General features: G+C 41.7%; 1 protein-coding gene across 6 annotated transcripts in view; it reads left to right on the forward strand.

The window, feature by feature from the left end:
* Nucleotides 1-22,563, forward strand: part of ST3GAL6 (ST3 beta-galactoside alpha-2,3-sialyltransferase 6) — a 44,248-nt gene extending 21,685 nt beyond the window's left edge. For 5 of the 6 annotated variants that reach the window (XM_071561137.1, XM_071561099.1, XM_071561087.1 and 2 more), the window contains 9 exons: nucleotides 731-799; nucleotides 2,043-2,120; nucleotides 4,167-4,270; nucleotides 6,057-6,120; nucleotides 12,214-12,309; nucleotides 12,705-12,891; nucleotides 13,938-14,075; nucleotides 17,508-17,660; nucleotides 19,291-22,563. In XM_071561137.1, coding sequence (XP_071417238.1) covers nucleotides 731-799; nucleotides 2,043-2,120; nucleotides 4,167-4,270; nucleotides 6,057-6,120; nucleotides 12,214-12,309; nucleotides 12,705-12,891; nucleotides 13,938-14,075; nucleotides 17,508-17,660; nucleotides 19,291-19,371 — 970 coding nt within the window. In that variant the 3' untranslated portion in view covers nucleotides 19,372-22,563. The remainder of the gene's footprint in view (nucleotides 1-730; nucleotides 800-2,042; nucleotides 2,121-4,166; nucleotides 4,271-6,056; nucleotides 6,121-12,213; nucleotides 12,310-12,704; nucleotides 12,892-13,937; nucleotides 14,076-17,507; nucleotides 17,661-19,290) is intronic. The other variant, XM_071561128.1, reaches the window with a different exon arrangement.
* Nucleotides 22,564-24,368: the final 1,805 nt, after the last annotated feature.

Consider the following 24,368-nt stretch of genomic DNA (forward strand, 5'->3'; position numbering starts at 1 on the left):
TGAGACATGTGGCTGTGAGTTGCTGTGTTGCTCCATAACTGTTTACTGGTAATCAACAGAAGGGATTACTGCTCTGTGTGTGTGTGTTTGTTCTGTGATTGGGGTTTTTTTTGTACTGTAAGGGAATCAACACGATTGTTCTGTCGTCCCTTCTCTTGTGTCACTTTTAAACCTAGTGATCACTTTGAGCCTGGTTGTATGGACAGGCCAGGACCTCACAGGTAGGGAAGCCTTCGGAGGTTCGTTAGGTGTTCAGGTGAGGAGAGACCTTGTTTCTGTGTGTCATGTGTCTGTTTCTCCCTCCACTCCATGCTTGTTCAGTGTTAGTTTGTTCCTTTAAATGTCTGATAAGTGACGTGGAGAGGCCTTCTCCACACATGGGAATAGCTGCAGGTGCAGTGGACACCTTTTGCAGGGCTGAAATGTGTTGAGGCCCAGTGGCAGCCCCTGTGGGCAGTAAAGGCCTTCACTGTCTCCAGGCTCATGGAACACGCAGCTTGGGACCTAAAACTCGGGGCTTTTGTTCAAGGAAGTTGAGTTTCCATTGGCCTTTGCACAGCTGTGACCAGGACTGACCAGACTGTTATGAAGATAATAGTGAGAGCTTTTAAAAGTAGTGATTGATGTGCCTCCCTTATCCTAATTATAGCATACAGTTGATACAAATAGCTTTCTATTGTGGTTTCTGTTTACAGCAAACCACAGTGTTATGACATTTCCCTTTTTGCAGGATTAGCTTTTATGGACAGACTTCCTCTGTGGGGGCTTCTCCTTCCTATGAGACTAGTGGAGTTACCCAGTAAGTTCAGCAGTTCAGTATTTTGTGGGGGTTTCTTTGGTTGGTTTTTGGGCAGGTGGGGAGGGATTGAGGATAAAATCTGTAGCCTTTGTCCATAGGCTTCCTGTTCAATTGGTTATTGTACAGCTGTGTCCTGTGGCTGTTTCTGTTATGAACACAATGGTAACGTGTCTGTCAGAAAGGAATTTGTCTATGTCATGTTTCCAGTGTTTGTTTAATATTAATGGCCAATTCCAATGACTGTCTGTAGTAATCAGTGAATTGTTGGAAGAACATTGGTTTACAATTTTCAAATTTTTGCAATTCTGAGTTACACCTGAATAAAATCAGCAGAACTAAGGGAGCAACTTCTGTGCTTAAAATGTATTAAATCAGGTGTGTTTCACTTGCAACATGCAAATGCCTGTATAAGCAGATCTTGTGCTAGTAAATTCCTGCACTTAGGTTTGTGGGACTAATGAACACTTACGCTAAAGCTTAAAAGCAGTCCTTTCTTCTCTCTGAAGCCATGCTGCAAAATGCCATCTGTGAGGCTGATGCTGGGAAGCAACAAGGTGGCGAGCTGATAGATTGCACTGGGTGCTTTCTCAGTGTCAGTATTCACATGACAACGTGAGGTTACCAAAAGCAATTACCCTTAATGGTCTGTTTGACTTGTGGTTCTAATGTGGTGGTTTCATCCTTCTGTTCTTAATGCACCCCAGATGTACATGATGTTTGCACTGAACTTTACCTTCCTCCTGGGCTTCATATTTGTGATCAGTTAAGCTAAATCACCAAGATGGGAGTGTGCTTAGAAGTGTAAGTCTTAGCTTTATTATGAGAGGAATGACTTATCCCCAGAGAATCTCATTTTCCTTGAAGTACCCTGTGTAGTGCTGTCTATTTTGTTCTCCGAACAAGACTCCCATCTGCTCTCTGAAGAGTGCTGGGGATGACATCTCGTTTGGCTGCAGGGGTGATTCAGCCTCGGTGTCCTGCCTCTCTGGATGTGATATTTGCTGAGCAAGGGAGGCTGGAGACCCTTTGGAGGAGCACTGTGGGATAAACACCTTTACTGGTAAAAGTAATTGTGCCACAATGAGAAAGTTTCATCTTTATAACTCAGGCAGAGGGAGTAATGAAAATCTGATGTGATGTTAGCTTGATAATCAGCTTCTACCAGTTTGGTTTGTCCAAGCTTCCCTACCTTGTTTCTGCAACCCATTCCTGTTTTTGCTATTTCTTTGAAATCCTTTTGCAGGCTACCACCGATGGCTGTGGAGCGAAGGAACGCGCTGGACACTTGTCTCCTAAAACCAGCATTTGAATCTCTAGTGGGGTGAGTTCTCTGGGAACTGGGGTGGAAGGAGAGGCTGTGCTGATCGGGCTATTTACACGTTTTGGAGCAAACATTAAGTAATACCCTGAGAAAGCTTGGGTGAATGTTCAGACTGTGTCCTGGCTGAAGGGATCTTAAAGCTCGGCACAAAGACAACTATGGCTCTTTTTCTTCTTGGTACTTTTTGTGTACAAGAAAATATGGCTGTAATTAGTCCTGTTGGGTTTTTTAAAGAACATGGAAGTTGCAGTCTGTGAGTTTTAGTTCGCTCCTGGTCTTGTGAGATGATCCTAGTTCTCTCAACCATGGATTGTGTCCAGGCTGTCTGTGTGTTGGGCAGAGCAGGATAGCTCTGGTGCTCAGCAAGGGTGCAGGAATGGACTCAGAGGTGCACCACAAGAAGCCACATGCGGAGCAGGTCAGAGTCTCTTGCATGTTTCTGTAGCTCCTTTACAGAGACAGTTTGCGTGAACTGAAGATCTGTTCTGTGCACTTTGGTAATAGCCTGGGGAAGTTGAAAGGATTTCTAACCTTACAGAATTATTTATTGGAAAGGAACCAGAGCTAGAAGAGTTGGAATCAAGAATCTCTTTGCAGTAGATAAATTATTTATTATGTGTCAGCTTACTGGCTGCTTCTGAACAGGAAGGCAAGTTACAAAATTTAGTGTGGGTGCTTAGTGCATTATGTCTCAAAGTTAGTTGGTCTTGCTTAGTTAACTCATGGCCAAATTCTTGGTGTGTGGGCTGTGGTGGTGTGTAGTTTTTTTTTTTCCTTTTTACTGCTGTTACCTTTTGAATATGTAGAGCTTTAAGAGTGAGATGCTTGATTTGTGGAACTGAGACGGAAGGTTTTCTTAACAGCTGTTAATATTCTTGATGGAATAACAAGTCTGCCTGGCTGGGGGCTTTTGTGATGAACACTAGGTTTTCTCATGCCTGTATACATCTGTGTTAACATTTTAATGTAAGACCTGGTATGCAGGATCACTGCAAAGTCAACCAAGTACAGTGCATGTGTGCTTAGTTAATTCAAAGGTGAAGCCAAGGGCATGGTAACATGTGACATGTTTGTATCTACTGTTCAGTCATTTGGCTGGACTGGGCAGATAAGGTAATGAGTCTCTTTCCTGCTATGAGATACCCCTTCTCTGTGGTTCCTGTCCTTTGAAGAAAGAAGTGACCCACTCTTTTTAGCGTGATGCTTAAAAGGCCTGATGCCATCATGTCCCAGTTTGCTGGAGGAATGTGCTTTTGGGGCAAACCTCTGTGTGATCCCCACGTGTCATGTTTCTCATCCCAGGGTGGCCCTGGCATGGGTGCACTGGACTCTGTCCACACATCTGGTTAAGCCAAAAGATGCACTGCAGGACCATGGTCAGTGTGCTGCAGCTACCAGGGGGTGTTCAACACATGGGACCCTATTAGAGTTAGTCCAGAATAAAAAATACTCAAGATGTCTGTAATGGGGACTTCAGAACTCTGTATTTTTTTGCTGTATGGATGTGCCAATGTTGACCCAAACTGCTGACTAATGTCAACATAGCAGCTGTTGCTTGGAATGGGAGAGTGCATTTCAAATAAGGAGATGGTATTTTCAAGTTAAAATGCCTTGTTTCAAATCCCATTCTTATTTATTAAATTGCCATGTACAATAATAACTCTTGATTTTCTTTGCTGCCTCTGTTACATTCTTTTCAAACCTGAAGTTACTCATTGTGTTCCAGGATTATGTATTCTCTTAAATATGTGATCTTGTGGTATAATCTTTCAGACAGTTTTAATGACAGTTTTAATAACTCTGTATAACTTAAACTAGCAAAGAGATCTTTTTATCTCATTCTTTACCTACATTTTCTGTTACAAGATCTTCCCCTTTTCTATCATCTGCTTGCTTTCCCTGTGTCTGTGGATTTTCTTCTTTTAAAAATGAATGCTGTTAATAGGATAAAAATTATAATAGTAGGATAAAGAAAGTTTTTTACAAAGCAATTGTATGAGTTATTTGCTTATGCAGATACATAATGTGTTTTTTTTTCTTTTTCAGTGTTGACAAAATATACCCGTTCCTGTGTGCTAATGATTTTATCAGGGTTGCGGAGTTCCAAGGGAGCGATAAGTTTGAACTACCTTATGGAATAAAGAGAGCAGGTTAGTGTTTCCCATGTACTTAAATGGCTTGTAAAGCCCCCGCCCTGAATCTCTGGCCTTGGGTCTTTCCTGTTCACGGATCCCAATTCTTTAGGGCTGTCTAGCAGTGACTTAATGGTTTCATTTAGTTCCTCTAAGACCTGACATCTTCCTGTTTTTAACAAATAAAGCACCATGTTGGTGTTGCCCTTCTTAGTAGGGGAACTCCAAAAAGGTGGGAGTGAGGAAGAGTGGACCTTACTCAGCTTCATTTTGTTTGTATGCGGGCTGGAGTGCTAAAGATAGTGCTTTGCTAGGTCAGATATTAACTGGGTCAGTGTGATGGGCTTCATTCAACACTTGTAAGCTGATTGAGAGACAGAGTCCTACTGAGGCAGAAGTCCTCAGGTGGGGCAATTACATCAGTGACATTTTCCTTTTACTGTCCTGGTTTTGACAGGAATAGAGTTAACTTTCTTCTTGGTAGGTGGTACAGTCCTATGTCTTGGTTTCAGCGTAATAGTGTTGATAATCATCAAACACATGGATGCTTTAATTGTTGCTAAGTAGTGCTTACCCTAAGTCAAGGACTTCTCAGTTTTTCCATGCTCTGCCAGAGAGCAGCTGCATGAGAAGCTGAAGGGGGAGCATCGACAGGACAGCTGACCCCATCTGGCAAAGGGATATTCCCTATCACAGAACATGCTCAGTACATAAACTGGGGAGGAGTTGTCAGGGAGGCACTGATTGCTGCTTGGGTACTGGCATCGGTCAGCAGCAGGTGGTGACCAGTTGTATTGTGTGTGTCACTTGTTTTTCTTGGGTTTTATTCCCCTCTCTCTCTTTCCTTTTCCATACAAGTCCTTTTTCTGATTCTCCCCCTCGTCAGGGGTGAGGGAGTGAGCTGCTGTGTGGCACTTACTTGCCATCTGGGGTTAAACCCTGCTGAGGCTGAGCTTACTTCTGCTGAGGGAGGTGTCACAGGGCCTGCAGGGCACATTCCTGGCACTGCAAGGCTGCCCTGCCTGTGCAGAGGTCTTTGCTTGCTCATGCCCACTGCCCATGTTGGTCAGGGCAGAGTAGACAGGGCCAGACACCCTAAGGGCTTTAGTCACCCTTTTGTAAAGGTGGTAAAGTCTCAAGTTTTTAACACTGGACAGTGCACCTTCCAAGTACCCTGCAGGTCTGGGCTTCAGGTTTTTGATTTCGCCTCTGTCAGTGTGACAGGAGTGGTGCGTTTTCCTGCACCTCTGTGGTTACAGTGCAGAAAAGCACAGTTGGGAATGAGTTGAGGCTTCCTCTTAGAGGCAAATTGAGTGCCCAGCAGGAGCCTGCCCACCAAGGGAGGGCTGGGAAGATGCCTCTGCCCAGCTTTGCTGATGGGCACTGGCTGGTTTCATGTCTTCTGCCAGTAGGTGATGCTGTTACTGTCCCTGGCTGTACAAAGCTTCTGTTTCATCTGAAAGTGGGTAGAAATAAAAACAAAGTCAGTTAGGATGTAGGTCTCGGAAATTCTTTCAATTCTTACTTACTGTAACTAAGATTTATTTTTTATACAAATCTCATGCTATTTTCCAACAAGTACTGGGGCAGAAAAACTAAGAGGAGCTCTGATAAACCAGAATTTTATTTGACATCATTGATTGACGTGTGGTCTTAAATTCCAGGTGTCCTTATGTTGAGTTTTTTATGCACAGTACATATAAAACTACTATGTCTGAAAATACTGCAGTCAGGGTGACATGCTTATTTTTGTATTGTCAAATACTGAATGTTTTCATTAATCTTCTTTATATTTGCTTTCTAGAGCAATTTTTTCGTTTAGCCCTTTCAAGACTGCGGAGTTGTGGACTTTACAATGAAGATGACAAGTGAGATGGTTTATTTGATACTCTTTCTGTTAATTGCATTTTTAATATTTGGTACTTGCCTAAAAAGGAATGTTAGTGATTTTATCCTGAAATCGCTCAAGTTAATCAAGATACAGACAGAACTGACAGCATCCAAGCAATGTGTAACTGAAGATTTATGTAAGCTTGGGTTTACACATAGCCAGCACCAGCACTCAAGAATAATTTTTCTATGAAGAAGCTTAAACTTCGAAATGTCTTTTTATAAGTGTGTTAGGAATTTGCTGGTTGAATGTGGTCCCGTCTCCCTTAGAATCTTTTTGTATTTAAACATTGAATGTGACCTCCATTTTCAAAGTCATCGTTAGCATAAGATGGGTAATGTTTGAGATAAGCAGATGCAAACCAGTGCCTGCTTCTGAGTAAAACAAATCCTACACACATCCCTGTGCCTGTGCGTCTGTGGGCTGCGGTACACCCTTCTTTGTACATATGCACTCATCTTTCTTTCCTTGGGAATGAGGGAGACATAGGTAGACAGGAGAGGCTGTTACTCTGTTTTAGGTGTGGCATGGAGTGAACCAGCCTTAGATCCCATGGATCAGATTGCCTTGATTAAACCTCCTGTTAGAAGACACTTCTGCCAGGACTTTTTTTATTTGGTTTTGGAGGGTCTTTCTTTGTGTATGTCTTGTTTCTTGTTGGGGTTTTTTTTGTGATTATTTTTTTTGTTTGGTTTTGGTTGGGGTTTTTTTTGAGCTACTGTAGTAGTGTTGGCAAGTAGACTAAAGTCCTGTGTTTACACAGTGATGCAAATGACTCCTTAGATTTGCAGTCTAGCAAACTGGCTGACAGCCTGCCAAATATCATGTTAATACACAGACTTAATAGTATTGAATCCCAAAGAGGCTGAAGTTGGCTGTAGCAGGTTTTGTTTTCTAATTAAGGAGATCATACAAGATTGCTGCTTCAAGCCGCATGTCAGGTGGACTATGTTAAACCTAAGAACTGGTTTTAATACCCAGTTTTTCTCTTCTCTGCCTACTGTATTCCTTTCTTTCACTGTGTTTAGTATCTGTTTTTAGGTTGTTCAAGTTTACTCTGAAGAAAAGGGTAGAAAAGGTAACACTCCCCTATCTTCCATCAGGAGTGTGATAATTGGGGAAATTTATACAGAACTGGTTGACAAAAGCTGGTGTTTGGAGTTTGAAGGAGAAACCAAATGTTGTATTACAAATTTCCTGAAGTCATAAGTTCAGCACTGTAATTGTTCAGGCTGTAAAGCAGAGGTGCTTCCAGTACAAACGGTCCCTTCCAAATGTGTCTGTCCTGTAGACAAGAAGGTGACTGGTATTTATCCTTTTCAGTGTAGATTCTCTGAGATGTTGGTGTGCTTAGTGGTTCTGGGAAATATGCTTCACTATATTGAAAGTAACATACTTCAGAGGTACTGAAGCAAAATGAGAGCTATTACTATTTAAGATGCAGTAGTATAAACAGATCAAATGCACAGTGAGTTCATACAATATGTTCTTTCTAGTTCCATCAGGTATTGTGTATAACACTCTTAGGGCATGAGTCGCTGTAGTAGATAAGAACTTTTATATATACCTTTCACTGAGATAGAATGACTTTCAAAAGTGAAACATTTTGGGTCCTGACAATATTATACAGGGTTATTACGCAGCTCTGTAAAGCTGTCACCTAATTCAGCCTTCTTGTCAGAATACATGCCAAATTTTCATTTCAAAGTTTTGGAAGCAGAGTGGGGGAATCTGTTGTCAACTATTTTAACAAAAACTGGGCTATATAAGCACCAGACCTGTGGCTGTATTTGTGCACAATTTAGGTAAAACTGTATACAGTGAACTACAAAGGATATTTTTTTCCAAACAGTGCTATTTTCCAACTTAGGTTGAGTTTTCACTGTGTAAAGGTCTAGTTCTCCAAAACTGTTTGGAAATGAAGTGTCACTGACTCTACTTCAATTGTGACTTCAGTTCCTTGCTAGGTACTGTCAGGACTCTTTTAAGATCAACAGTTCTTAAAAATGCATTTACGCAATCCCAAGTCAACAAAATGTGACCTTTGCATCCTCCTTTCACCAAATAACCTCAAAGGAAATAATTTGCATTCCTCAACTGGTTAAGGGGGTGTGGGGTGTATGTTAAAGGAACTGAGGCTGAGATCTTTTTCCACAGAAACAGTATTTCAGAGGAATGTTGGAGGATGCAAGCCTTTTGATTTTTTAAAGGCTACATTTCCATTTACCAATGTTTTTCTTTTGTAGACTAGGAAAATGTTTCTTTTAGCATTTTACCATATAAACAAAATCTGTAAGCTAATGCCTGGCCTTGGGATGAGGCTCTTGTGCACCACATGAGTAGGGCAGTGCTTTGAGTGACGAGTGCATGTAGACGTTGGAGATCAGTTGCCATGCTATTTGCATCAGGATCCATTTATACTCTTAAGTAGATCTCTTAACACCTGAAGTCAATCCCTCAAGTCACTCAAACCATTGCTGTAGCTATTATTACAGCTAAGGTCTTAATATTTTTCACTGTCATCAATATTGTGCTGGTGGTTGTAAGCTGAACCTCCAGACACTTCAGTCTGTTACATTTCACTTGTAGCACACCTGATACTGTTTAAGGACATCTGAATTTTTTTCTCTTCTTGTCCATTTATTGACTTGGAGAAAGGGTGAGTAACAGTCTGCTGAAAATTGATGTGTTGACTTTTGTGATCTGCAGTAAGTACAGGTTGGTTTATTTAACTTAAGTATCTTTGAATGCAATCCAGCCTTGCTGTTGTAAGTTCTTTATCTCTTTGTCATATGTTAGTTTCTATGAGACTGTGTTCTGGTTTTTACATAAACCATTTCCCTTGCTGCTTATTGTTGTCAGTGGACTCTGTGCCACTGTGGGTGTAGACTTACTGTTATAACTGTTGAGGAGAGGGGAGGAGGGAAGGTAAGGGGAGGAGATGGTTCAGGAGATTTGTGCCAGACTTCCTGTTTGACTTTTTCATTTAGCCTGCTTTGACTCCCTGAGCTTGGCAGACATTAAAAGCTGCTCCTTCCAATTCATTTGTTTATGTTTGACTGTACTGATGTACAATTCTTCAGAAATATTTCATCTGCTTGTTGACTTTATCCATTTCAAAAGTTCAAATACCAATGTTAGATGTTTTATTGGGTATTTGAAGGCAGCTGATAACTTTATTTCTGAGTATGCATATTGCAAAGTGAACTGGACTTCAAAAACTTAATCGAACTTCAGATTTGACTTCATTCTCTGTCCAAGCAATATTAGTCAACTCAGTCGTAAACAAAATCCGGTGTGCATTTGTTAGTAAGAGGAAAAAGAGTTTGGCTTTGACCTGAGAGCAGCTACACAACTTCTGTAGCTGAGTGAACCTCAGTTGCTCAGCTCTAAAGTCATGTTTTATTTTGCCCTCCCTGCCCTGTGTTCTGCTGCATCATGACTGTGCAGAGCAGAGAGGAGAAACCAAAGAGCTCTTCAGTTGTGTACCAGAGTGGAAGGCATTATTTCAATAGCTAGGGATGACCTTAGTGAAGAAGCTTCTTAAACCACAGCCACTGTCAAAAATTGAAAGAAAAGTCACTTTAAATTCATCTACAAGGGACATAAAAAGCAGTGCCTCCTCAAAGTAACTTTGCAGCTGCTTATCATGGTCAGAATAATACAAATGACTTGGAGGTGACACAATTTTTGTGCATTTGCACCAAGGAGTCAGAGAGTATAAAAGGAAATATTCAGCAAGATTAGAAACAATTTTTGTGGCTTTTTATTGAGACCTGACATGAGTTCATGCATGTTGTGTCAGTCACTGCCAGCCCAGTGTTCAGCAAACATCAGGGATGGATGTTGTAGCCAGAAGGTACTGTGGGAAGCTGGAGAGTGAGCTGCAGTTTAGGATTTGCACCTTGGAGATGAGGTTTGTGCCTCAGTTACCCAACTGCAGCCACATGACTTTAGGTGACTGAATTCAGAGGTTTGAGGTGATTAAAACTGTCACTAATTTACAGATGCACACTGCAAATGCCAAGAAAATGCAGTACAACCATATGCTAATTCTGTGCTTTTCCCCCTTCTCCCTCATTCTTCCTTCATCACTTACTGATCAGATGTTTTTGTCCTTTTTCCTTCCTTACTTTGAGCTCTACACTATAGCTGTAAGTAACAAAGTGTAATTCAGGAGAAGGGCAACTTTGGCTTTCTTCCTCCTATGGTAAACTTTGTAAGAGGCATGTTCCTCAGCCCTCTTTCTCAGGATATCTTAAAACTAGATAGGAAAACTAAGTGGAAAATGAATGGGCTGAAGGAATAGAGAGGGAAGGGTTTATGGCTGAGGACAGGACCATCTAGCAGGTTTTCACCCCTCTGATTTCTGAGGTACTAAGTCACGTGATTTGTGGTATTAGCTGGAAATCTTTTTATGAATGCTTGCCTTCTACTGAGCTGTTCAGGAAGCACTAAAGAAAGGTGTGCCAGCTTTTTCCATGTCACCCAACCCTGAAAACTGCATTTAGAGCACTATTTATATATATTTTTTACATAAATATATTTAAAAACAACTCCCTCTGCAGATGTTTTTAATTCTTTAGGAAGTACAAGGAACTGCTTTGTACATTGAGATGTTGATCAGCCTTGGGGTGGAGCAGGTTGTTTTCATTGACATTGAATAATACTCTCAGCTGAAAAACCAAGTTGGACTATCTAAGGAGAAAGATGTTAATTACTGTGAATAGAGTACCATTTAATACTGGCTGTAGTATTCTCTGGGACACAGTCTTGGTGTCCTGAACCTAGAGGAAGAAATCGCATAGAGCATTTTTTAGCCTGAAGAAAGAACTGAGAGTGGGATGTTGTGACTCATCCTCAGTAAACGGTGAGCTTGCATCTGAAGAAAATGCCAACATTCTCATTTTCCCATTGTTCCTGCTACGACCAAATTGATTGGCTTTTGCTCTAAATAAAGAAGCATTTTTGCAACAGCAAAAAATAATGTGCTTTGTCTGTAAGGAGAACTTTGCAGTCCTATGCATTGTATGTGAACCTTCCCTAAAAAGACAAAATTTCTGTAAAAAAGCAGCAAGCCTGTCTGCGGGCCCACCCTTATGTTTTTTAAACAAAGCACACATTTTACTAGCACTGAAGTAACACATTAGAGAGCAAAATACTCATGGAAAAAACCTGGGTTAACTTTGAAAATCTTACTGTTAGAATTTACTTTCCTGAGTTTAACATCTGTATAATGTTAACGCTTTTTGGGGTGCTTTTTAACTGTGAATATATTCTAAATTCATAAGGAATTACAGTTTTGATTTGATGCAGTCTAAGATGTTAGTTTTAACTCACAGAATTCTATATATTTAGTGTTGCTGTCTGATTTGAATCTGGTCATATAAGAATGCAACTTCTAATCAAGTGATTCCACCTTGTTGCATCATGACAGCATGCACTTGAGCACATGTTGAAACATGTTTAGACAGCTCCTTCTAAGTAGAGGGAGAAAAATCATCATATTCATTTGAAAAGTCATGGTGTCATTGGCCCAAGGTTTTTCACATGCACAATTCATAGGCCATTAAAGGAAATGGTGAATATAAATCTTGGTGCTTTAGCTTGCATTGGAGGTCTCCTGAGTTGTGGAGTTGTACAGTATTATGGAACAGCTTAATTTCAGTTAGTTTTTCCAGACATACTCTGTCCTTGTTGGTATAGCCCCAGACTGAGACAAGTTTGAAACACTGTGGAAGGTAATTCATGTAATTGGCCTCATATCACCAGCTGGTTAAATTATCTGAAACAACAAACCTCTTGAAAATGGATAAGTATAAAAGCAGTTTCACAAGAGAGATGCCAATTCCTTACTTTGTCAGTCCCTGAAATAGTGCAGCTACTTTTTTGCTTTTTTTTTGGAAAGCAGCCATAGTATATGATACAGGATTGAATCTACTTTGTAGGGGCCAGGACTGTAAAAGATACAGGACCTCAGTTAGAAAATAAGCCAGTTAAATGCAGATATATAATTAATAATATGAAGCCATGGAAATCATGAATATTAAAACTTCTGTTTGTTCCACAGCATTGCCTGTCGTCGGTGTGTTGTGGTCGGTAATGGAGGAGTACTTCGAAATAAGACATTAGGGGAGAAGATTGATTCATATGATGTCATAATAAGGTAAGTGATATCTCTTGTTTCATTTTGTGGACATGGTGCAGTGGGTAGTTCTCCAAGCCAGGTATTTGCTTTGCCCTTCTCTAGTTTCTGTGCTTAAGCCAAATCAGAAAGTCGTCTGCTCGAGTGACACAGGATGAGCAATTGTGTGATTGTATTCTAAACCACCTTGGCCAGGTTCCCATACGTGCTTGATCCCTCTGAGTTCAGAGGGTGAGTGCACCTGATAATTGCTCATCCACTATGCAATGTGATAAGTAAATGCTGGGCTGGTAAACTTTCCTGCACCTAGACAAGCTGTCTGTCCCACAGACTGATGTGTGTGCTAGCACTGCAAGGTAAGGACGTGGTGGGGTGGTCATTGATGTCTGTGTGTCTCTGTCCCATGCCTTCTGCAGAATGAATAATGGCCCTGTTATAGGGTACGAAGAGGATGTTGGGAGGAGGACAACGTTCCGCCTTTCCTACCCGGAATCCATCTTCTCAGATCCCATCCACTACGACCCTAATACAACTGTTGTTCTCATTGTCTTCAAACCACGTGACTTGAAGTGGCTTTGGGAGATCCTCGGTGGTCAGAAAATAGTGAGTTCAATTATTCATGCACCTTGGCTCATCTTTCCACCCATCTCTTGTGGGAAATACGTGTTTGCTTTTAACCTTAGTCCTCCTAAGGGGAGCACTGGATCTCCAATCAGTCTGTTTAATATCTTTCCCATAAATGCTTCTATCTTCTTTCTAATGCACATACTTGATCAGTTCCTCACCACAAAGCAGTTTGCTTCTGGGAAATAGACTTTCATCCTCTTCCTAGCACTGTTTGATATTTTGATATGCATGGTCCAGGCATTTCCCAGGTTGTTTTACCCTGCACACTTGGTGGAATTGCAAAATAATAGTAGGGGAAGGGATCTTTGTCCGAAGGTGTTCAGTCCAAAATCTTTTAAAATGGAAGCAGGGCCAAGTTCAAAGCCATACCAGGGGCTCAGGGCAGCATTGTCCAGATAAGTTTTTAGTGTTTACAAGAATATTTCTACAAGCTCTGTTTCAGTTCTGCACCACCCTCACAGGAAAGAATTTTTCCTCGTCCTTTCACTATGCACCTCTGAGAAGAGTCTGATCCTATCTCTTATCTGTAAATCCCTTCTAGGTAGTTAAAGATGGGCTGAACAAACCCAGCCTCCTCAACAAACCCTCCTTGTTTGCTCTGACTCCTTGGCTGTTTTAGTGGCCTTCTGCTGTTTGACACGCTCTCTTGCACAGGGTGGAGCCCAACACGGCAGAAGGGCACAGTACAAAGTATTTGAGAGTGGTAACTTCTGTCTGCCCGTTGTCTGTGCTCCTACTAATGTGGCCAAGCACACAGTGAGCATTTACTGCTTTCAGAGCATGCTCTTGGTACGTGTTGTCCACCAGGGACCTTTCTGCAAAGCTGTTTTCCAGCCAGCTGGACCCAACTGCTGCTGCTGCAGTGGGTTATCCTGTTGCAGGAGCAGGTGTTTTTGAACTTGGGAGGTTAGCACTCCTCTTCTTCCTTAACCTCATATCCTTGAGCTTTACTCTGCTTAGCTGTGAAACTAAATTCGACTGCTTATAGCCCTTAAAAATGTTTATTTACTTGCCTGTTACAGAATGCTAAAGGCTTTTGGAAGAAACCAGCTCTGAATATGATATACAAATCTAGTCAAATCAGGATTCTTGATCCCAGCATCACCAGAAAAACAGCATATGAGTGGCTTCATTTCCCAACCAGGTTTCCTAAGAAGGAGGTAGGCTTTTTAATTCTGTGCCTTTTAGTTTTGTGCAACCAAACGTGTACTTAGAGGCAATTATATCTTTATTACAGTGGACTGTATTAGAAAGTCTTCTAGGTTTGCATTAAAATAGTTTGCATTTAGATGGTGCTCAGAAATGATGGGAAAATAGAATTGAGAAAGAGTGGCTAGCCTTGTGTGCCAGAACCATTTTATTATGGATTCTGTAATTGGTATGAAATGAGACTGCTTTGCAGACAGTCGTGTCTTTCACAAAATTGGAAAAAATGGGCAGGTACTGGAACACAGCAGATCCAAAAAGAGCTTATAGGAATACTCAGGAATATGGAATTATTGAATGCCAGGTGTTTTGCAGTGTTTAAAAAAACACAAAAGCAAACAAAACCCAAAACACACCAAACCCCACAAAACAGCAAACAGACAAAAAACCCCAAACTAAACTTCCCACCAAAAAAAACCCCCACAGCAAACTAAAAAAAACACCCACCCACCCCCCGCAAACTGGTAGTTCTAAAGCTGCTGTGACTTCACACTGCTGAGGAGGAACTAGGGGACATACAGGATATTCCAGCCCTGTGCTATTGACATATGTCTAGCAGCATTTTTGTGCTTACTGATTTGATGCCAAGCATTGTAATGAGCTAACCAGCAATTTGGGCATAAAAATACATTTTAAGGGTCAGTTTATGACTGAAGAATGTTTCTGATGAAAGGTAAAGCTTCAAGCTGGAGACTTCTCTTGTGCAGTCAGGATCAACCATGTGCTGTTTAGCACAGATACAGTTCTCAGGGTCAGGTCGCTGCTTCATCAGCACCAGCCTACTGACATGTGGAAACTTTTGACAGGCTGTCACTCTGGAGTATCTGCCACAACTTTTGTGTGGTTTAATCTTTCTAATAGTTGAGTGAGTTCAGGGGGTTTGGGGTTTTTGTTTGGTTTTGGGCATTTCTGTGCGTTTTGTTTACTCTTTTTAAAAATTCTGTCAGTTTTTTGAGCATGATAGTGTCATTTTTCTCCCTTACTAACTCTCAAACTGGAATAGCCATTTTGGCTGTGTGCTTGCTGAGGCTACGTGGCATTTCAGCTCTTCAGCAGAGGCTGGGGAAAAGCAACATAGTCATTGGATGCCTAAGCATCTCCTAAATGGCCACAGATGTGGCCTCCGTGGGTTCAGAATCTCTCCCATTTCTTCTGATGCTCTCCTCTCATAGGGAGTAGATGTTAAAACCAGCACTGTCAGTGAGTCAGAAAAATGTGCAAGGTGTCCTGAAGCTGGTCTGGAGGCACAGGTCCCTTGGTTGCTCTTTGCTCCTCTCCTGCTCTCCAGGTGCCTCTGCACAGAGCTGGGGTAGAATGTGTCCATGTTTGAAGCCCCCTTCTGCCACCTCCAGTTCCCACTTACTCCATCCCAGGGGGTTTGCACAGTCCCTTGTCCCTGAGGCAGCAATGATCAGACTAAGGCAGGCTCTTGGTCCCTTTTCCTCCCATCTCAGAGGCCGTCCATGACTGGGATCCTGCACATCTGCAGTGGCCCTGGCACAGCTTGGTTAAGCTGCTGGTCGTGCATGTTGGGTTCCCATGGGCAGGACAGGATTCACTTCAGGGCCCTCTGTACCACAGAGCATCCCTGGGGAGGGCTGGTGCTGCCTTCACTGTCCTGTGCTTCAGCCCCCTCTGCCTGTGGGAGACACCAACAACTGCTGCTGCTTTCCCAGCTCTCCATGTTTTTTCCATTAAGCCAGTCTCACGTTCCCAGTGTGCACATTCGTCCGTAGCCAGCAAGCATTTCTGATTGCCTGGAATAAAATTGGAATGTTGATGCAGCATAACTGAAGGCTGACTGGCTGACAACATTTCATTACAGGCTGATGATACCTGGATGTTGCTAGGGCACAGTCAGGATAATACATTTTAAAAGTAGTTACTTTTTTATTCTTTGGAGGTGGATTTTATGATAGCCAAGGGTGAGCAATGCTAGTCACAACCATGATAGTCCTGGTATTTCCCAAACAACTTTAATCTAACATGTAACATTCCTGCTACTCCTGGGGTTCTGTTTATTATGGGTGTTGCAAGAGAGTCACCACTAAGTTTATGATGTTGGGCTCCTAGGGCCGAATGTTATTTTGCTGACTGCTAGGAGCCCTGGGCAACAGGGCACATTTTAAGCAGATGTTATTTCTGGGCTGCTCCAAGAGCTCTCTAAAGGTACAAAAAAACTCTACATAAAAGGTGATAGGAGAGCTGAAAACAGTAATGTTTTCCTGGGGATTTTTTTGTGTTGCCGTATGATACAGGGAAATACATCGAGTGCGTCTGCCTTCTCTCTGCACAGAGTTGCTCAGTACTGGTTTGTCTGCTTCATTTTCAGAGACAAATTAACTGAGCTGTGGGTAAGGGTTCAAAAAAGCACATGATTTTGGGCACAGATTGACGTTTGATTGCAGCCACTAATAGCACGTAGTTCATTTGGTCTCTAAGAAAAATGTTATTTTAGCTAAGAAGATCTTTGGTGCCTGAAAGTTTTGTCCATTTCTGGGGACAAAGCTTCATCATCGAATGAAAGAATTCACTTCTCTCTAAAAAATCTTGCGTCATTTACTTTCCTAGATAATTTTAGCTGCTGCTGTTACTAAAAGAGTAACATGATCACAAGGTAGGGCAGATGGTTGCATGGAGTTACTCTGTGCTTTTGTGAGAATTGCTAACTTTTGGTTAGGTACTCTTAATTTTGCACAGTTAAAACCTGTTATATGACCTGCTCTTGATATTTTACATTGCCTTTACTTCTGAGCTTTTCTTACTGTAGAGAGAAATAAGCAACTTTATTTACAGGTTTCTCTTTCTCTAGTGAGAATAGTGGGGGGAAGGTCTAAAACAATGTTCTGGAATTTCCCTGCTTTGAAAAAATTCAAATTTAGTCAAATTTGTGTAACATTAATGGTTTTTTAATTTGGTGCTGTGAAGATTTGAGGCATGTCATGTTCTGTTCATATGGGTCTCCATCATCTAGAAACTTCTGAAGGCATCTGATAATTCAGTCAGATTTGATGGGTGAAATGGTCTCCAGTGTAGTGAAGCCTGACCAGTTTCTTGAAAGTATCCAAGCAGAGTTCAGTGCTTTGTGGAGAAGAGCGATGGGGAGACCTTCCTGATGCCTCTGTGGAGGAAAGGGCTACTCTGTGGGCTCAGTCCCCACTAGAAACCCGAGAATCCAAGGAAGGTTGACATGGCAGGCACCCCAATCATGGGAAACACGTGGGCAGTATCTTACTGCTTTTGAGACATGAGGGGATCAAACTATGAAGCCAGACATCTGTAGAAGACTCAGGCTGCCTGATTTCCCTTGTCTTCGTTATTAAGTTTTCTGTTCCCATCAAGCTACCAGGTATTTATGTCTGTGTTCTCTCTGTGTTTTGTTTCAGAAACCCAAGCATCCAACAACAGGGCTGATTGCCATTACACTGGCATTTCATATATGCCACGAAGTCCACCTGGCAGGCTTCAAGTATGACTTCACTGACAGAAATAGTTCTTTGCACTACTATGGCAATGAAACCATGTCTCAGATGATGCAGGTAACCAACACTTGTTTGTGCTGAGAGAAGCATAGCTGGTAACTGGGAAAGGTGATTTAATATAGAGGGAAGTGTGGACTGCAGGTCAGAAAGGCTGTCCGCCCTCTCCTGCTTCAGCTACTTGTGGGTAGCTGATTGAACATTGATTGAAACTTGTCTCTGCCTTTGTTTTTGCACAATGTAGATAATGATATTTGTGTCCCTTGTGCCACACCATATTCTGCAGGAGATGTCTGCATTTGTGTGTTCTGTTTTGCTTTGCTGGTGCTACAGAGTTTGTGTCACAGAGACATCTTGGTTAGCACTGTCAGAACAGGAGGGGTGTTCTTTCTATTAGCATTCTCTTTTTTTCTTGGCACCTGGTTGCACAATTTGTCATAGATACCAAACTCCCTAAGAGACAGAAAGAGGAGCAAAGGGAGTTAAGACCTATGAGCTTGCAGTTAGGAAAAGAACTGAATTTTGGAAATGGAAAACAGCTGTTGGAGGAGGGTAGGAAGAGAAGGACCTGCTTTCAGGAGACAGAAGCCACAACTCAAGAGGAGAGGAAGCAGCAGGAGGCTGGCAAACATCAGGAATGCCTTCTCCTCCCTGCTGCTTTGCTATGATTATGCATCTGTTTTCTTTTATATCTCTGCTCTTGTCTTCAGTTGCTTTTGGCTCTGTACTCCAAGCAACCCCATCTCAGCCCTTCACCTCAGTGTGAAGTTTTCTCTTCTGTTTGCCCAGAACATATGAGGACTGTTTTCCTCCTCTTTTCTTTCCTCAAGAGGACGGGTAGGGACAATGCCCAGAGGAGCCTCTCATGTCTCTCTCAGGACTCCTAGGTGCCTGCTGTTCTGAGATAATTTTCCTCTGACACTGAATTTTGAGACTCCTCTCTGCAGGTGCTTTTTTGCAATGTATAGACAGTTTGAATAAGGTTGAATAGACACCTGTAAGTTTCCTAAAATCTTTAAACTTCAAAAAGCAAACCGTTAAAGAAAAATCTGTTATTTCTTTAGTGTTAGTAAGTTGTAAAGATTATGTTACATATTTATAGTATTTTTATGCAGTATTTGTATTCATTTTAATTTACTGGTTTCAGTATCTAAGTAAATTTACCTTCCTTGTGCTGTCCTCCACTAACCTCAGTGGCCTCCAGTGTATCCAGGATCTGGATACAGCACAGAAGATGAGTTGGTTTTGACTTGCTGAAACTGATCAGCAGGATGCGTCTCAATTACAAATGCCTCATGTGCTTGTCAAGAACCTGAACTGAGTTTTGAGAATTACTCATTTTCTGACTGCTTGTGCTGTAAATGTGGTCACTCAGTTGTTCTGTCTAAGCAGGGTGAGGAGTTGGGAGAGTTAATAATGGAAGGCCTTCTATGAGATCACATCTCACCCATTCTTGCCACCAGAGGATCGTCCTTTTTGGTTGAGTCTTAATGGAAAAATATAGTTTTGAGCAATAGCCACTTGCTTTTTAGAGAGATGGTGCTAAGCCTTTGCTAAAAAGTCTTTTCCCCAGAACTTTCCTACTCTCAGCATCTTCTAAGTATCACAGGTAATAGAAAACAAATAACAGCAAAGTGATGCTTCTGGTTGTAATTTGATCTTTTTTTATTATTCCCTCACATCTTTTTAGAATGAATACCACAACATCAGCGCCGAGCAGAAATTTTTGAAGAAGCTTATAGACAAGAACTTTGTGGTCAATCTGACGTGATAGGTGAATGGAAAATACAAAGAACAATCACTATTTTCAAGATTTGAAAAAGTTTTATTTTTTGTATGACATTTTTATTTTTTAAGTGCAGCATAACTGTTTACTGTTTAAAAGGAGCCCAGAAACCTCACCAAGGCAGAAGCTTCTTCTAAGCCTGAGGGTAATGGACTACTGCAAACAGAGTTAACTGAATTTCTGTGAAGCTATTTAATAGTGGGAAAACCATGAAACTTTCAGCTGAAAGTGTCAGGGATATATAAAAATGTGATGCACATCACTTATTTATCAGTGAGAACTCTTTCCAAATGATGAATTCTCTGGAAAACTTCTGTTTCTGTTGTTGTTGTTCCACTGTCAAGAGGCTGAGATGACCAGTGTTTAATTAGCAGATGGATCTGGATACAGTGCAGAAGATGGATTGGTTTTCACTTGCTGAAACTGATTGGCAGGATCCCTCTGAACTGTAAATGCCTGATGTGCTTTACAAGAACCTGCACTGAGTTTTGAGAATGCCTCAGTTTCTCACTGCTTGTGTTGTAAATGTGGTCACTCAGTCTTGACTGTCTGTCTTGTAGTACGAAAATGGCTTTACAACTATGCCTGTAAATCCTTACTGTGTGTTTTGGAGAAGGGGAGACATACAGAGTGTGCAGGTTTTGGTCTGCCATAGTCCTGAGGAGAGGACATCCACCGTCAGCAAAGAAGACACAACTTGTGCGCTGCCCATCAACTCTGAACTGCTGTTTGCCTTTGCCGAAGGTGAAGACCCTGTGGTCCAATTGGTGGAGATGTTGCTGTTGGCAATGCTTGTGTTGTACCCATTTTATGGAAAAATCATACTCCCTGTGCTGTGCATCCAGTAAATTTTACAGCTGCTGACTTGACTTACAAGAGAGGGAGTATGAAGACCGAAATGTTGTCCAAACTACCAGCATGTCAGCCACCGGACCACAATGGAAACATGAGCTGGGACAGAGATGTTCACACCTGAGTTCAGAGTTAATGCTTGTTGCATTCCTAGGTCTCCAGGACACAATGTCATGTATTTTTCAGTTTGCTCCCCGAATTGAGGTAGATTTTCCCAAATGAGCACGGTTTCCTTCCTTGGATGCTGTTACGTGTTTCCAGCTTTGAAATGCATCAATACAAGTAATGAATACTCTCATTTTTGGCACTAGAGTGTGGTGGGGAATATCCAAGATGAACCTCAGTTGAATTATCATTTGGCATCTGTTTACCTCTCCTCTCTTGACATTTAGGTTTAAAGCATGTGGCTGAACTAAATCATCTAGCAGTGGGAATTTACTCAAGATTTTAATTGAAGCATTTAATGGGACATTTATGTTTTCTGTGTTGGTTTAGCTCTGATAAGCCCCCTGAATAAGTTAAATCTACCTGGGAATGCGCTTGACAACTGTCAGAGGTCGAGTAATGTGCTGTTCTAATTCTCACACAGGGTATGTATATGAAGTTTTAATTTTAATTGTGGCAGATTTGTTGGAAGACTGTGGTTATCTTAATGAATCACATCTAAAGAAAGCACAAAGAAGTCCACTTTCAAAAAAAATTATTTAAAGTTGGTAGAAATACCTTTGCTGCTTTTAAATAATGTCCAGAGTACATTTAGGGGTAATGTGAACACCTGTAATATGATTACAAACATCTAGCAGGTCAAGAGCATGGCATTTGTTCTTTTCAGAAGCTGATGATTACAAGAGTATTGAACATAATTTCTTCGCTGCAGCAATATAGAGAAAAAACTGTTGAAGCAACCAGAGAGTCATCTTTCTTTCTTTCTTCTGTTAATCTTGTGGGGTGCAGTAGGTATTTAAAATAAATAAACACGCACCTTCCCATCGTTCTCATTTCCATCTTTGGCTCCCTGGCTCTGCCATTTGGGAGTTAGCAAGGACGGTATGATTTGGAGGGGTGCCACAGGTGAAGGGGAGAAGGCTTGTGTTTTCACCTCATGCCTCCTGAGCTTTGATCTGTTTCAAGCAACCTGGATATACCTGAAATAATTCTGGATGTCAGAAAAACCTGTGGCCTGGGGGTGGGAAGGACCCAGATGTGTCTCCAGCAAGGGACAGGCTGTGCTATGGTGTCTTGTGGGCTGTGTGTCCCTTGGGTGCAGCTGCAGTCCAGTTGTGTGAAGGGTTGCAGGCAGGAGTGTGGAGGAGAAGGGAATGTGGGAGCTTCTGGGGCACTGGAGCAGGTCAGTGGTGGTGGGAATGAAGGAAACCACAGTTCCTTCACCAGGTGGCAGAAGGAAGGGCTTTTACTTTTTTTGCATTTCCTTTTTTTCTACCCCCCCTCAACATGCACATTTCTGAGGCTTTGAGATCTTTCCTTAAAAATCTGGATACTTACAGGTGAGGTTTTATATCAGAAAAGTGACAGGGCTGTCTTCATTTTTACCAGCAATTATTTCTCCTGGTTATTTCAGTTAATTAATATGGTTTGTATGTCTCTCTGCAACCCCAGACCTGCAGTGATTTAAACTACTGGCAGTAGTAATTCCACATGAGACAGATGGTGGTATCACTGTTTGCAGAGGTTGCAGTGTTTCCGAGCTCTTGCTGGGTAGAATTCCTTGGTAAATCTTGGACTGTGTTGAAAGCTGAGGCAGGCAGAAGGAGGGGCTGCCTCTTCACCCTCAAAATCTGCAGTCACTTCCATAGCTGGGGTCCCCAGCTATCCTGTGGCTGCTGCCATGATCCAGTTGCATCCAGTTTTCCAGGAGAGCTGCTGGATTTGCTGCAGACTCTGGGAGGAGTTCTTGTGATGGTGCAGGGCTGCTTCTCTTTGCTTTGTCACCCCTGTCTCCAGTGGCAGGAAGTGGGTAGGGAGCTCTGTGAGGATGTGGTTATTTTCTCTGCTTTATTTCATCTGCAGAGATACTCTTCCCATTAATCTAAACTAATTTCATCTCCTGATTTTCTTATGAGGTTTTCTGCTTTTAGTGGGCGAGTGGGGTTTGTATTTTAATTATAGCAGAACAAGCAAAATAATTGAAAAAAAGGTTTCATGGCAAACAAATGGTGTCTCCCAAACTCTTTGTACTTAAAATAGATCTCTTTATTCTTTTTTTAATCACATCAGCTTTTCTGGTCTCCCTAAGATACTTTTTTTTAAAATAATATGTTTGCTATTCTCAAGACATTTAATACACTGTCAACAGTTATTTAGCTATATTGGCTTCTCCTTTTTATTTCTTACTAAGCTTCCCTGTTTGTATGACTGACTGACTTTTGAAATTAAGCAGTACTCCCAGGGATGTTTCCCCCCCACTTCTGTTCTCCTGCAGGGATGTGGAATCCGTGTATGCCGCCTTTACTGTCCCAGGGTGATAGAGTAACATTTAGAACCAAACCCGTGTACTTGGGACTGAGCCAAGAGCCGACACTGTTCATAAACCACAGGGTATGAGGCGTTTTTGAAAGCCCATCTTGCAGGCCATAGCTTTTCTCTTCAATAATAAGCAGTGAGCCGAGTAATTAATTTGCCCCACCGTAAGTTGTTTTGGTAGGGTTATGTGTACACCAGCCCTGCTTCATCACCTGCTTCTCATACATCATTTCTGCTGCTCTGCCTCAAGGACAGGTCTGGCTTTGGCGCCAATTCAGTTCAGGCAGGAGTACCCATGTGTAGCGAGTTTCTCACAGACAACAGTGTCTGTTCTGTCTGGGCATGTTTGTACAGGTGTATTGCAGTACCAAAGACTTCACTTGGGGCTTTTAGAAAAAAACCAAACCACTAATGCCAACTCCAGATATTTAGGTAATTTCTGAGAGTGAGGTGCTGTTAAGACTTCCTCTTTCCATTTTTGCCGTGTCTGAAAGTGAAATCTCTGCACTGAAACTTCCCTTTAAAAGCTATCCAATCTTTTTTTTATCACATCAGGAGTGAAGCTGGTGCTGCCAGCTTTATTTCCATGTCTGGCCACAGTGTAACTATATAGCTACCCAGTGTCCCCTGTAATTTTTCTTTCTCTATCAATTGTGAAGTGGGATACTCTCCTCCTGTCTTACTCTGTTGTCCAGCAGCCTGCTGAGTATCACGACAGCAGTCTCTTACAGCAAAGGTGCTCCTGCATTTTATCTGCTACTCCCCTGAAAACGCTGCACTGTCAGAAAGACCCAGCTCTACGATACCAAAGTATGCACAGACCATGCAGGATGGCATGTGTCAGCTGAAAGCTCGATTTGGCTCAGACTTCCAGTTTTATTTGGGTTTTTTGTTGTTGGGGTTTTTTTTGTTTGTTTGTTTTCTGTTGGGAAAGTACTTTTTTCCTTCACTGTAATAATTATGGGAAGTATTGAGATATGACTAGAAAAGGAAGGTCACAGACTATTGCACTAAATACGAATCTGAGAGTGCCTAAGAGATGTTACATTTCCAGTGACTGTATTGGTGATAATTCAGAATCCCAACTTTGGTAATGAGCATGTGATGCTTCCTGTTTCCAATGCCATGCTTTCCTTTTTAATAATGCCCTGGGAGGTAGTATCAATACCTCTACTTTTAAGTGGACTCTGATTTTTAAGAACATAAAAAGCTCAACTTGTGTTTTTTGTATTAGTAAATACTTATTTGCCATTTGTCTTAAGTTTTGTATGCCTCTAAAGTGCCACCTGTATTTTGAAGACATTCTTATGGTTCTTTCAAGTGAAATTTTCAATGCTACAAATGGAAAAACATGATTTTCCTGTGAATAAACTGGTAAAGACAGTGCCCTCAGACTTATTTTTGCAAGGCCAGTGGTCTGTGTGACTGTGGTGTGTGGGTATGCCCAGCCCTGTTGTTACTGGTGTGTAAAGTACACAGAATTGTCAAACATGGTATCAAGTTTTGGAACAAACTTTGGTGCTTAGTAAAACAAACACATGAAAATTTTTGAACCTAAGGGGACTGAGTTGTACTGTGGGTGGAGATCTCACTCCAGGCTGAGTACAAGCAAAGCTGGGACATGGGTTTTGTAGATAAGCTCAAGAGCA

The sequence above is a fragment of the Pithys albifrons genome, chromosome 1 (assembly GCF_047495875.1).
Source record: "Pithys albifrons albifrons isolate INPA30051 chromosome 1, PitAlb_v1, whole genome shotgun sequence".
Classification (NCBI taxonomy): Eukaryota; Metazoa; Chordata; class Aves; order Passeriformes; family Thamnophilidae; genus Pithys; species Pithys albifrons.